This window comes from Canis lupus, chromosome 35 (genome assembly GCF_011100685.1).
Source record: "Canis lupus familiaris isolate Mischka breed German Shepherd chromosome 35, alternate assembly UU_Cfam_GSD_1.0, whole genome shotgun sequence".
In the NCBI taxonomy this organism is placed as follows: domain Eukaryota; kingdom Metazoa; phylum Chordata; class Mammalia; order Carnivora; family Canidae; genus Canis; species Canis lupus.
In genome coordinates, this window is record NC_049256.1 from 9,222,568 (window position 1) to 9,235,078 (window position 12,511).

The 12,511-nt window shown below is 44.0% G+C and overlaps 1 protein-coding gene across 4 annotated transcripts in view; it reads right to left on the reverse strand.

Annotated features, from left to right (window-relative positions):
* BLOC1S5 (biogenesis of lysosomal organelles complex 1 subunit 5) overlaps window positions 1–12,511 on the reverse strand; it is a 136,153-nt gene that overhangs the window by 61,560 nt on the left and 62,082 nt on the right. Inside the window, exon 4 of one of the 4 annotated variants that reach the window (XM_038584131.1) lies at window positions 2,677–3,192. The exons of the other annotated variants lie outside the window; for them this stretch is intronic. Coding sequence (XP_038440059.1) covers window positions 3,141–3,192 — 52 coding nt within the window. The 3' untranslated portion in view covers window positions 2,677–3,140. Of the gene's footprint in view, window positions 1–2,676; window positions 3,193–12,511 lie in introns of those variants that run through there. 4 annotated transcript variants of the gene reach the window in all.

The following is a 12,511-nucleotide window of genomic DNA, read 5'->3' on the forward strand; positions in this document are numbered from 1 at the left end:
GTGAAGGGTGCACCGCAGGCCTGGAGCCCGGGGAGCCTGCCCGGCCAGGACAGCAGTTGATGCTGGTTTCAGATGCTCACTGGACGGCTCCGGGCGTCCTCAGCTGCCCCCCGGGGGTCAGGGCCCGGCCTTAAGAGTGAAAGGATGGTCAGCCCTTGAGAGGAGGGACATAAGACAACCCAGCCCTCGCCTCATCACACGGTCTGTGTTCTTCTCTTTTTTCTTTTCTTTTCTTTTCTTTCTTTTCTTTCTTTTCTTTCTTTCTTTCTCTTTCTTTCTTTTTCTTCTTTCTCTTTCTTTTTTTTTCTTTTCTTTCTTTCTTTCTTTCTTTCTTTCTTTCTTTCTTTCTTTCTTTCTTTCTTTCTTTCTTTCTTTCTTTCTCCTTCTTTCTTTCTTAAGGTTTTATTCATTCATGGGAGATCGTGTGGTTTTTTTTTTTTTTTTTTTTTTTTAACCAGAGCAACTGCACATGGACAGAATCTCTCTCCAAGATGATTGGCTTGCATTCATTTTCTTTTTTTTGAAGATTTTATTTATTCATGAGAGACACAGAGAGAGAGGCAGAGACACAGGCTGAGGGAGAAGCAGGCTCCATGCAGGGAGCCCGATGTGGGACTCGATCCCGGGACCCCGGGGTCACGCCCTGGGCTGAAGGCGGCGCTAACCGCTGAGCCATTTTTCTTTTTTTTTTTTAAACACATCTCTGGGGGCACCTGGGGGGCTCAGTGGTTGAGCGTCTGCCTTCGTCCCAGGGCGTGACCCCGGGGTCCAGGATCGAGTCCCGCGTCGGGCTCCCTGCAGGGAGCCTGCTTCTCCCTCTGCCTGGGTCTCTCATGAGTAAATTAATTAATTAATCTTTTTTTTTTAATCAACCCCCCCCCTCCCGCCCCGCCAGGGCCAGAGCCGGTGCTCCGGGCCATCCGGGAAGCGGGGAGCGCCCCCGCCCGGCCCATCCCGCCCGCTCTCGGCCTGGCGGGCAGGCTCCGCTGGGCGACCCGCCGCTCCGACCGCGCTGGGCCCCGGCGGGTCCCTTGGGGGGGGGGGGGGGGGTCCGCGCGCTCCCGCTCCCGCTCCCGCAGCAGAGCCCGGGCCGCAGAGCACCTGCGCGTACCTGGGCCCGCGGCCCTCCTGCGCCTGCGCGGCCCACACCTGCCCCGCCGCGGCCCCGGCTCACACAGCCCCGAGGGGACTCTTCGGGGCGGGGGGCGGGGGCTGCTCCCTCGGACTGCAGACTCGTGCCTCCGTCATTCCTCTGCCTTTTAGTCTTTTCTTTTCTTCTCTTCTCTTCCCTTCTTTTCTTTTTTCTCTTTTCTTCTTTTTTCTTTTCTTTTCTTTTTTTCTGATTTTACTTATTTATTCATGAGACACACACAGAGAGAGAGGCAGAGACCCAGGCAGGGGGAGAAGCAGGCTCCACGCAGGGAGCCCGTCGTGGGACTCGATCCCCGGACCCCGGGGTCAGGCCCCGGGCTGCAGGCGGCGCTAACCGCCGGGCCCCCGGGCTGCCCTCCTCTGCCTCCTGTGAGGCTCCCGGGACACCTGCTGAGTCCCGAGCTCACGGCCCGGCCGCCAGCCCCGTGCCCCGCCCGCGGGCCCCTCCAGCCGACCGAGAAGCGGCCCCGCCCCCCGCTGCGGGGAGGCGGGGGAGGTGAGGGAGGGGGTCGGGGGTCGGGGTCCCGCCCTCGACGCCCGGCCGTTGGGTAGGACCCCGGGGCTCACAGGAGACGCGAGCTCAGCCTGAAGAGTGTGGCGTGTCCCCGAGGGGCACGGGGCTGTCAGGAACCCCGGGGGTGGGGGAGGAGGTCCGCTCGGGTCCCCAGGGCCACCCTCCTCTCGGAGATCCTGAACGGACACTCTGAGGTCCCCTGGGATCGGCGCACAGGGGTCACGGGGCTCCCGGGGGCGGAGGGCACAGGCACATCTCGCAATAATCCTGTGCTAAGAGAAGCGGGAGGGCTGACCAGATCTCTTGGTTTCCGCCAGAAAATCCTGGCATATGTATTTTTGTTAATTAAGTTGATTCATTCATTCATTGATTTAAGAAGGTGGGGGAGGGAAAGAGGGAGAGGAGAGGCAGACGCTCCATCCCAGGAGCCCGGGATCAGGACCTGAGCCCAAGGCAGACAGACGCTTAACCAACTGAGCCACCCAGGAGGCCCTCCTCTGCCGTATGTTTTTTTGTTTGTTTGTTTTTCATATGTTTTATTAACACCACTTTTCACACTCCAAAGTCTTCTTCACTGGCATGGTAAAGGGTCCCCACCCCAAGGGGAGCGAGAACTAAGCATCCCTGAGGCCACAGCTGCACCCTGAGGGCCACCCACCACCTGGGCTTTTATCTAAGGCGGTTTTGGCAAACATTTGTTGGGCCCCCAGGTGGGGTGCCAGCCACCGTGGTAGGCAGGGGGGTGGCCATGTGAGTCTGAGGGACAAGGACTACAGGGCCCTGTGTCAAGCGTGCAGCAGACACACACACACACACACTAGGACCTCAGTGTGTCTTCAAAACCTCCACTTGGAAAATCATCTGGGGTCTGTGCTGGCTGGCAGGTGGGGATGGCAGGGGCAGCACAGAAAACCATAAAGCCCTGGAGGAGACAAGTTTCTTGCTTCAGGAAGCTTCTGGAGAGCAGAGTGTGAACAGGCAGGCGCACAGAAGCACTCACCTCTTCCCTAAAGAAACGCACACTTTTTAATTTCAATATTTAGCTCTATCAGTGCGTGGCTACTACCAAACATAAAATAAATCCACTCTACAGAAGCTAAGATCCACGCGTGGAGTGTGAGATTAACAAAGACGACTTCTCCCTCGGTTCTATTTTTACTTACACGTCTCCTGGCAGCAGACCATTCTCTCTTATTATCAGCCTTCGGCACTAATGCAAAATTTAATAAGTATTGGTTTTTCTAATCATTTTTAAAAATTTCAGTAGCTGAATGAACACGCCTGCACCTTTACACTTTGCTTCTGTTCATGAATTTTCTACCTCAACATCCCTAAACACTTCTTTATTCGTTCTGAGGCCAATCCTACTTTAAGACCCAATTCATTTGCTGACTCCTTGGGAAACCAATCCCGTTTCCACGAGGCGAGACGGGTCCTAGTCTGTGTATTGATCCTGATGGCACTCAGCGCATCATCATGTCACAGCGATCTGTCTGTAAGTCGTGGTCCACAGCTCCGCTGAATTCCTGGAAGCCAGACAGACACTACCTCTGAGTCACCTTTCCGATTCTGGCATTTAACCCACAGTTCAGTTAAATAACAAATCCTATTTTTGAATAAACATAATCATGGGTTTGGATCTTTAAAAAAAGGTGTACAACTCAATGAATAATCCAGAGAACATTCCTGGGTGACTGTCACCTAGGTGGAGAAGTAGAAAATTTTTTTATTTTATTTTATTTATTTATTTATTTATTTATTTATTTATTTATTTATTTATTTATTATGATAGTCACAGAGAGAGAGAGAGAGAGGCAGAGACACAGGCAGAGGGAGAAGCAGGCTCCATGCACCGGGAGCCTGATGTGGGATTCGATTCCGGGTCTCCAGGATCACGCCCTGGGCCAAAGGCAGGCGCCAAACCGCTGCGCCACCCAGGGATCCCGGAGAAGTAGAAAATTATTGGCACCTCCGAAGTCCCCCCTTGAGCCCGCTCCCTCCCAATCCTACATTCTCTCACTTCCCCAAGGATAACCAGGTACTACTAGTTGTACTATTTTGAACACTGTGTAAATGGAATCATATAGTATATATGATTTTGTATCTAGCTGGTTTCACTCCGCATTACGTTTGTGAGATGCATCCACATTATTGTCTGTAGCTGGGATAGTTCCTGGGCATCTGTAGAGTGTTGCATTGTATGAACACACCACAATTTATTTATCCATTCTGCTGCTAATAGACATTTGGGTTCTTTCCAATTGGGGACTGTTACAAATCATGCTCTTACACCTAGTCTTGCATCATTTCTTTAGTCTTGTCAAATATACAACTTTTAGCTCAAAGATCCTCTCTATTCCTATTTTCTGTTTTAATACGTCTCATCTATTTATTCATTATTTCTACTCTCTTTTTTAAAAAGATTTATTTATTGTTTTAGACAGAGAGAGGTGGAGGAGGGGCAGAGGGAGAGGGAGACAACTAGACTCCCCGCTGAGTAGGGGCTCCCATACCAAGACTTCAGGATCATGACCTGAGCCAAAGGCAGATCCTTACCCTGAGCCACTCAGGCACACCTTCTTATTTCTACTTTCTTTAGGTTTAATTTGCTGTTTTTCTTGAACTTCTAGAGATGAGTGCTTAGAAAAACTGATTTTTAATATTTCCTTTCCATAAGTGATTTTTCTGTAAATTAAAATTATTTTGTAAATTTACTATTTTATAATTTTGGGTAAATTGAAATTTAAATTCACAGTTTAAAATTTTTCAACTGTCAATTTTCCTTTGTCTTTTTTAAATATTTTATTTATTTATTCATGAGAGACACACAGAGAGAGGCAGAGACACAGGCAGAGGGAGAAGCAGGCTCCATGAAAGGCGCAGGCGTGGGATTCGATCCGGGGTCTCCAGGATCACAACCTGGGCTGAAGGTGGCACTAAACCATTGAGCCACCCAGGCTGCCCCAAATTTTCCTTTAAGCGTGGCTTTAGTTGCATCCCCAAAGTTTCAATTTCATAAATTCTCTTTCAGTTTTCAGTATTTTTCTGACTTCCACTGTGATTTACCCCTTTGACCCTGGGCTTATTTAGAAATAATGTTTATTTCTAGTAATAGTTTTCTTATTAATTTGCAGCTTTATTCTAAGTTGTCAGAACACAGTGTGTATTATCTTCATATTTTGAAATCTGTTGAAACTTGTTTTATGGCCCAACATGGAGTCACTTTTCATAAATACTCCTGTGTATTTAAGAATAATATATATGCTGCATATTGTGCGGCAATAGGTCTCTGTCCTATGGACACCAATCTGATCAAGCTTGTTAATGGTCTTGTTCAAATCTTTTGTTTTACTGGTCTTTAAGTGCCTTTTTTTGTCCATTATTAAAGCAGTTACATTATTTACTGGAAATTTAGAATTATTATACTTTGTTGGTGAATTAAGTATTTTATCATTCTGAAATATTTCTCTTTATCTCTTGGAATATCTTTTGCTCTGTATCCTTTCTCTGATGTTAATTTAATCACTAGGTTTTTTTTTGGTTAGTGTTTCCACAATATACCTTTTCCTATCTATCTCTATTTGTTTGCTTTCAACCATTTCTGTGTTCTCATAATTCAGTGTGTCTCTTGTAAAATCATAGTTTTTAAAAATAAACTTGGCCATCGATGTTTATATATTAAGAAAAGCATTTTGTCACTATATATATAATGTATTTTGTGATATATATTTGTTCCAAAATCTACCATCTTCCTATCAGATTTATGTTCATCTTGCCTGATCTAGGTCCTTTTTTTGCCCTCTTCTTTTTTGCCTCCTTTAGAATTGACTCAATATTTTAAGATAATTTTCTTCCATTAACTTGGCAGTTTTCAATCTTCTACAATTTTTGTTGGAGAGATTACCAAACAGGCATTATTGAATGTCAAAAGCTAATTATCAGGGTGCCTGGCTGGCTCAGTCGGTAGAGCACAAGACTCTTAATCTTGGGGTTGTGAGTTTCAGTCCCATACTTGGAGTAGAGATTACATTTATAATAAATAAATAAATAAATAAATAAATAAATAAATAAATAAATAAATAAATAGAATCTTTTTTAAAAAGGCTAATATCATTCATACTTTTACTTCTAAATGCAAGGGACCTTGGAGTAATTTCACTTAAACCATCCTGATTACTGCTGAGAATCTAAAAAAATCTTTTAGTATTTACATTTTTTTTTTCAAAGATTTTACTTATTCACTTGAGAGACAAGGAGAGAGCATGAGCAGAGGCAGAGGCAGAGGAAGAAGCGGACTCCCCACTGAGCAGGGAGCCCGATGTGGGGCTTGATCCCAGAACCATGGGATCATACCTGAGCTGACAGCAGATGCTTAACCGACTGAGCCACCCCGGTGCCCCCCTCTCTCTATTTTTTAACATCATTTGGTATTCTATTCTGTTTATTTTTACATTTTTAAAAATTGAAGTAGAGTTTATCATACAACCAGCTAATGACACAAGTAAATTCTTGTATCAGTTAATGACAGAGTGCTGAGTTTTTTCCATAAAACACCACTTTTGCTGTTGGAGAAAACCAACATGAGCTGGGGTCTCAAGTATGCTTTCATACCGAGAAGGAAATGAGGCTAAAGCCCTTGTAATGGTAGCACATACAAGTCTCATCAGATACAACCTAAAGGGGGGGGGCGGGGAAGAAAAGCTGTAACAGCAGGAGTGAGTTATCAAAGAAAGAAGCTGATGGACTGTTTCAATGAGAACAATGAAAAAAGTGGACAGGGGACTAGGAAAAGCAGAGGTTACCCTGTGAAAGCATCTTAAGGTAGAAAGGTGAGGCTCTTGTTTTTTGTTTCAGTTTACAAAGTATTTTCACATACTGGACCATGATGATGGTAAAGGGGGCAGGAGTAAGGGAAGGGAGGCGGCTGACTGTGCACCTCTGTCAGTGCCCTGGTGGAAAGCAGGTCCAGAAGGGAAGGGATGGCCAGGAAGGCCTAAAGGCCATCATAAAAACTAAATCCTAAAAAAAAAAAAACAAAAAACAACTAAATCCAAACAGAAGGAAAAATGTTGTGGGAAATGGAAATTTTTTTCTGGATTCAGAGATTTTCTAAATGGAGGAACCACTTCTTCTGTACAGGCCTCAACCGTAGTCCTAGATGGGTTGGCAGGGTCTTTATAGGAGTTGCTTCGTAAGTGCAGAGTATTACTGGTCGTACCGGGTGTTTCTGTAATGTATCTGCTAATGAAGATACCTTCTTCAGTGTTCTGTTACCAGCATTGCTTCGGAGTCCTATCAATTTATCCCTTCACATACTATTTCACTCATTTGAGAAACACTTATTAAAATTTATGCTAGGAACTAAGGAAACAGATAAAAGACATGGTCCCTGCTGCCAAGAAGTTGCTTGGCTTACTGATGGAATTTCCTAGTACCCCATGTTGCTCTTGGTTATGCAAACATTGGATTCCTAGATTTTCGCTCATGGTTATTCCATTTAGAAAAAGAGGCCTCCCGAAGGCTGTTCATTGAGATGGCTGTTCAGGTACTAGGTATAAGTGCAGGTCTCAGGACAGAATCTGAGTAACAACTGGGGCCCTTATGCAGTGACAAGCCTGCATGGCTTTCGCTAAAACCGTGCGAAAACAGCAAAATGACATCTTAGTTTTGCTTTTAAATCCTAATGACAGAAAAGGGAGTCAAAGATCTGCTCAGGAAGGAAGAAAAAGGCTGTCACCTTTTTAATATCAAAATCGGACGGGGACATAGGGAGTGCTGAAGTTCAGATGGCGTTATGGCTCACAAGTTAATTAGCCAAATCATTAGCCAAATCATATTAAGCATTCAGTTCCTCAGTTCCACTGGCCACATCCTGAGTGTTCAATAGTCATGTGGAGTTAACGGCTACCACACTGGACAGCACAGATACAGCACATTTCCATCACTGCAAACAGTAAATGGAATGGGTCTCTTAAAAAGGTTGCAAGTGTCAATGGATTTGGGGGGGAAAAAAAAAGGAATTATAATTCAATGGAATGAGAGGTGTTTTTTTGTTTTGTTTTGTTTTTAAGTTCACTTGGAACTTTCTAGCATGTAATTAAGTCAAACAATAAAGATGGAGATACACTTTCTTCTGGCTTTGGGTGTTTGGATGACCAACTGTTGGAACTGTGTCTGTGGGGTATGCAAGACGCTGCGCCCCTGTGTCCAGCTACCAGATGGGCCTGGGGTCACTAACTGTGTCGTCTCCAGGTCTTCCAGGCGCTGCTTGATGGAAAAGGCCCCTTCAAAGCAAAGCACCGAAATAAGGATGCACATTCATCCTGCAATTTAACAATTGGCCTGTCTGCCTACTATTGGATTCCATAATATGAGAGAAATCCCATTGAACAAGAGGGTCCTTTTATTCACGTGATGAGACGTAAAGGTCTGCCCTTGACCTGATCACACGAGAGGCACAGCATGGAGTCATTCTGCAGTGATTTTGCTAAGTGCAACTTCTCTTGCTCACATTGCCATAGTATGCTTTTCTACACTCCATTTACTTGCTCAAAATCCAAGTCAATTTGATACATTCTACTGTTAATCTTAAAACGCAAGACAGATGTACACGGAAGGGTGCAGTATTTCTTGCATCATGTGGATAAATGAGACCAGTAACAATGTCAAACCTGTAACTGCGGCTAAATGAGATTGGTAGGCGCTAGTTTATGTCTTCTGTCTACCCCCTGGTGGAGGGACTCATTACAAGTTGTAGCCAAAGAAGGATAAAAAAGAGAAAAAAAAGCATGAATTATTTCCTGAGTATCTATTCAGTCCCTCCCTCAATAATCTAGCGTTGGCTGTTTATAGGAGATTGCCAGCTCCGCAGGAGAAGAACTGAAACCCATTAATTCCCTTTGAACATGTTCTTTCCTGGGAATGTCAGGAGCAGAACAACAGCGGGAGGGCTGCCCTGCCAAAATGCTTAACTCTGAACTCAAGGGGCCATCACTCTGGGTGCAAAAAAAAAAAAAAAAAAGAGTTATGAGCTTTGCTGCCCTGTCAGGTCTGGAATCCTTCCCTTGGCCATGGATAATACCTAATGATTCAGAGGAAGTACTGTCAATTCTTCAAAGTGAACCTAGCTAATTGTGTAATGTTATTCTGAGGCATTGGAAGAAGCCAAAAAAGAGGCTGGGGAGAAACTCCTTCCTTTGTAATGATCAGCTTACATCCTGCACCATCAGATTTGATTATCCTTATCTTTTCTTGCATAACCACAAATGTTATGACTGGACATAAGTGACCAGACTTCCCCCCCAAAAAAAAGCTCCAGCCACAATATTTGACTCCATGACTGCCTGTGGTGGTAAATTCCTTAGCCTGGCCACATGCCGTGTGAACAGCCATTTCCTTTGATTTATTCATTTGCCAGTTCTTAGCGCTATCAGGTGCCCCCTGGTTCCCACATTAGAGAACGAGGCCAAAAGAAAGGTCTGTTTATCTTGCATCATCTTTCTTTCTTTCTTTTTTTTTTTTTTTTAAAGATTTATGTATTTATTTGAGAGGGAGAGCACATGGGTGGGGGGAGGGGCAGAGGGAGAGAATCTGCAGCTGACTCCCTGCTAAGCATGGAGCCAGGAGGCAATGATTCAACTCGGGGCTCACCACCTGAGATCATGACCTGAGCCAGAACCAAGGGTTGGACGCCTCACCGACCGAGCCACCCAGGCACTTCTTACCCCTTTTCATCTAGGCAACTTAACCTAAATAGACTCTAACCTCTTTTTCTCATGGTGCATAGTAATTTTAAAAATTAATCCAGTTTTTTTACCTTAAAAAAGGGAATTAATTTTTTAAAGCTGCCTTTAAAAGAATGGAATAATACATGGACCTAATTAAAATCTTTAGGCATTACAATAAATGAAAAAAGCAAGTTATCTCTCCCATTGCAGACCCTTGGCTTTCCAATCCCCACCCCAAGGCAGTAGGATCCCACCAGCTGCTAGAGTATACTGCAGAGATATCCAAACCCATAGATTCTTGCTTTTCCTTTTTTTTAAATGCATTTTCACATATCTTGGAAATCATTCCATTTTGTCTGTGACATTATCTTTTCTTCATGGCTGCATCGTATACTAATTTGAATATGAATAATTTATTTAACTAAGTAAGTTCCAAATTGATGGATATTTACGTGTTCCCAGTGGTTTGCTCACATATGAAAAGCCCCAACAAAGATCTTTGTATATATATGCCTTAATATACAAATATGAGTATGTGTATTTGACATGTTCTAAATATTCCCAGATCGCCCTCCAAAGATGTTAATTTCTACTCTTACCAACTCTACCTAAGAGTCCTCATCTCCCACAATCTTCCATCAAATGCTAGTTCTACCTGAAAAATCACACACGGTGTAGGATCCTCCAAATAAACACTGAGTCCTGACACTGAACATTCTACTCTGGTAAAACCAATCTCACCTGCGAAAGCTCTATTACTTGATAGAGAAAAAGAAGTAAAATGAAAGATGAAACAAATAAAATGGGTTACAGGAACAAACAACTAGAGCCACCTAGAGGTTCCTGGGTTTTAGTACCACCAAGTTTGTGAACTGTTCAATCTGTACCAGTAATTGTGTGTGTGTGTGCTTTTGAGGGGTGGAGGTGGAGAGAGGAATCCACAATTTTCATTAGATTCCTAAAATGATCTACTTCTGCCAAAAGGCTAGGAATCAGTAACCTACATAATAAAAAAAAAAGAGAGAGAGAGAAAGACATAGAAGTAAAACTGCACACAAGTCCAAGTGCCTGATTGTAAGGCCTAATGTGGATATACTAAATAACACTGCAAACTTAGAACTATTAAGACATAAAATAATGAAATCACACTAGAGCTAGAATGGCTTCTCAAATTTTGGATTAGTTTCTTAAAACTTTTTTCTTTAAACTCAGTTTAGTTAATTTATGGTGTATTATTAGCTTCAAGGGTGGAATTTAGTGATTCATCAGTTGCACACAACACCCAGTGCTCTTATCACGTGCCCTCCCTAATGCCCGTCACCCAGTTACCCCATCCCCCCCACCTCCCCTCCAGCAACCCTGTTTGTTTCCTAGAGTTAACAGTCTCTCTCATGGCTTGCCTCCCTCTGTTTTTATCTTACTCTGTTTTTCCTTCCCTTCCCCTATGTTCATCCGTTTTGTTTCTTAAAATCCACACGATTAGAAAACATTTCAAAAACAAAATATGTGGCCCAATGTAGTTTTGTCCAAGTTCTATGACATCAGGCAGAGATGTTCATAAAAAAATAACTTATGCTCTGCTATTATTTTGTAAGAATATATTTTTAAAAGATTTTATTTACTCATGAGAGACACACAGGCAGAGACACAGGCAGAGGGAGAAGCAGGCTCCATGCAGGGAGCCCGATGTGGGACTCGATCCCAGGTCCCCGGGGTCACGTCCTGGGCCAAAGTAGATGCTCAACTGCTGAGCCATCAGGCGTCCCTTGTAAGAATATTTTAACATCGAAAAGTAGGAAAGATGCAGCTTTAGAGTAAAAGGCAGAGTCCTTAAACTGAGTACAATTAACTCTGTTTAAAAGTCCCTACACTCACCCTCATTTTCTCACTTCAGTCGTCTGACCCAAGGATCTGAATGGTGCAGGCAGCGAAACTCGGTCTCGTATCATCACTGCCTGTGGACTGGCACTTGGAAATTACTGGAATCAGGGCCTGGCTCTTACATTCATGAAAGCCAGGGCTCCCTGCTCAACTGAAAAACCCAGAGGAACGAGCACCAGATTTTGAGTCCTGGGTTTGCCATTAATTAAGTCACTTAACCTCTCTTTGAACTTCAGTTCTTGACATCACATGAGAAGACTTACACCTTCCCTGCTGTTTCACAGGACTGACAGGTTCAAATAAAACAAGTAGGTGAGCAAGTGTTTTTTTTTTCTTTCGAAAAGTATAATGTGAGATGAACTTTAAGTACTAACACATACTAAGAAGAAACAAAAACCCAAAGAAATATTTCCTGAGCATTGCTAAAGTGCCAGATACTGTTTTATTTGAAGATTTATTTTATTATTTATTTGAGAGAGAGAGAGCCAGAGTGTGTAGCAAGTGGGAGGGGCAGAGGGAGTGAGGGAGAGAATTTCAAGCTGACTCCCTGCTGAGTGTGGAGCCCAGCTCGGGGCTCCATCCCAGGACCCTGAGATCATGACCTGAGCCAAAACCAAGAGTCAGATGCTTAACGGACTGTGCAGCCAGGTGCCCCTAAAGTGCCAGACACTGTTTTATACAATATTACCCCCTCTAGTCCTTGTAGCCACCAGATGAGGGAAGCTGCAGCGGAGGGAGGATAAAGTAATGTGCTAGGTTTATTCAACTGGTGAGGAGTAAGGCGAGGACTTGACTCCCTGGCTGCCTGGTTCTAATTCCATATTCTTAGTCACCACAACACACTTTCCTACTTGATCATATAATTATTACTATTATTATTATTACAATTCTTGTAGATTTTAATTCCAGCTCCTGGCTGAACATACAGTAATTATTAATCATTGGCCAGACTTAGGCTCCTCTGGTAGATCAGCAATACCTACAGATGATAGCTTTTAGTTTAATAACAAAGGATTTGCGGGATGCCTGGGTGGCTCAGTGGTTGAGCTTCTGCCTATGGCTCAGGGCGTGATTCCGGGGTCCCAGGATCGAGTCCCACATCGGGCTTCCCTCGGGGAGCCTGCTTCTCCTTCTGCCTGTGTCTCTGCCTCTCTCTGTGTGTCTCTCATGAATAAATAAACAAAATCTTAAAAGGAAATAACAAAGGATTTGCTTAGGAATCATTCTGCTAACGTGT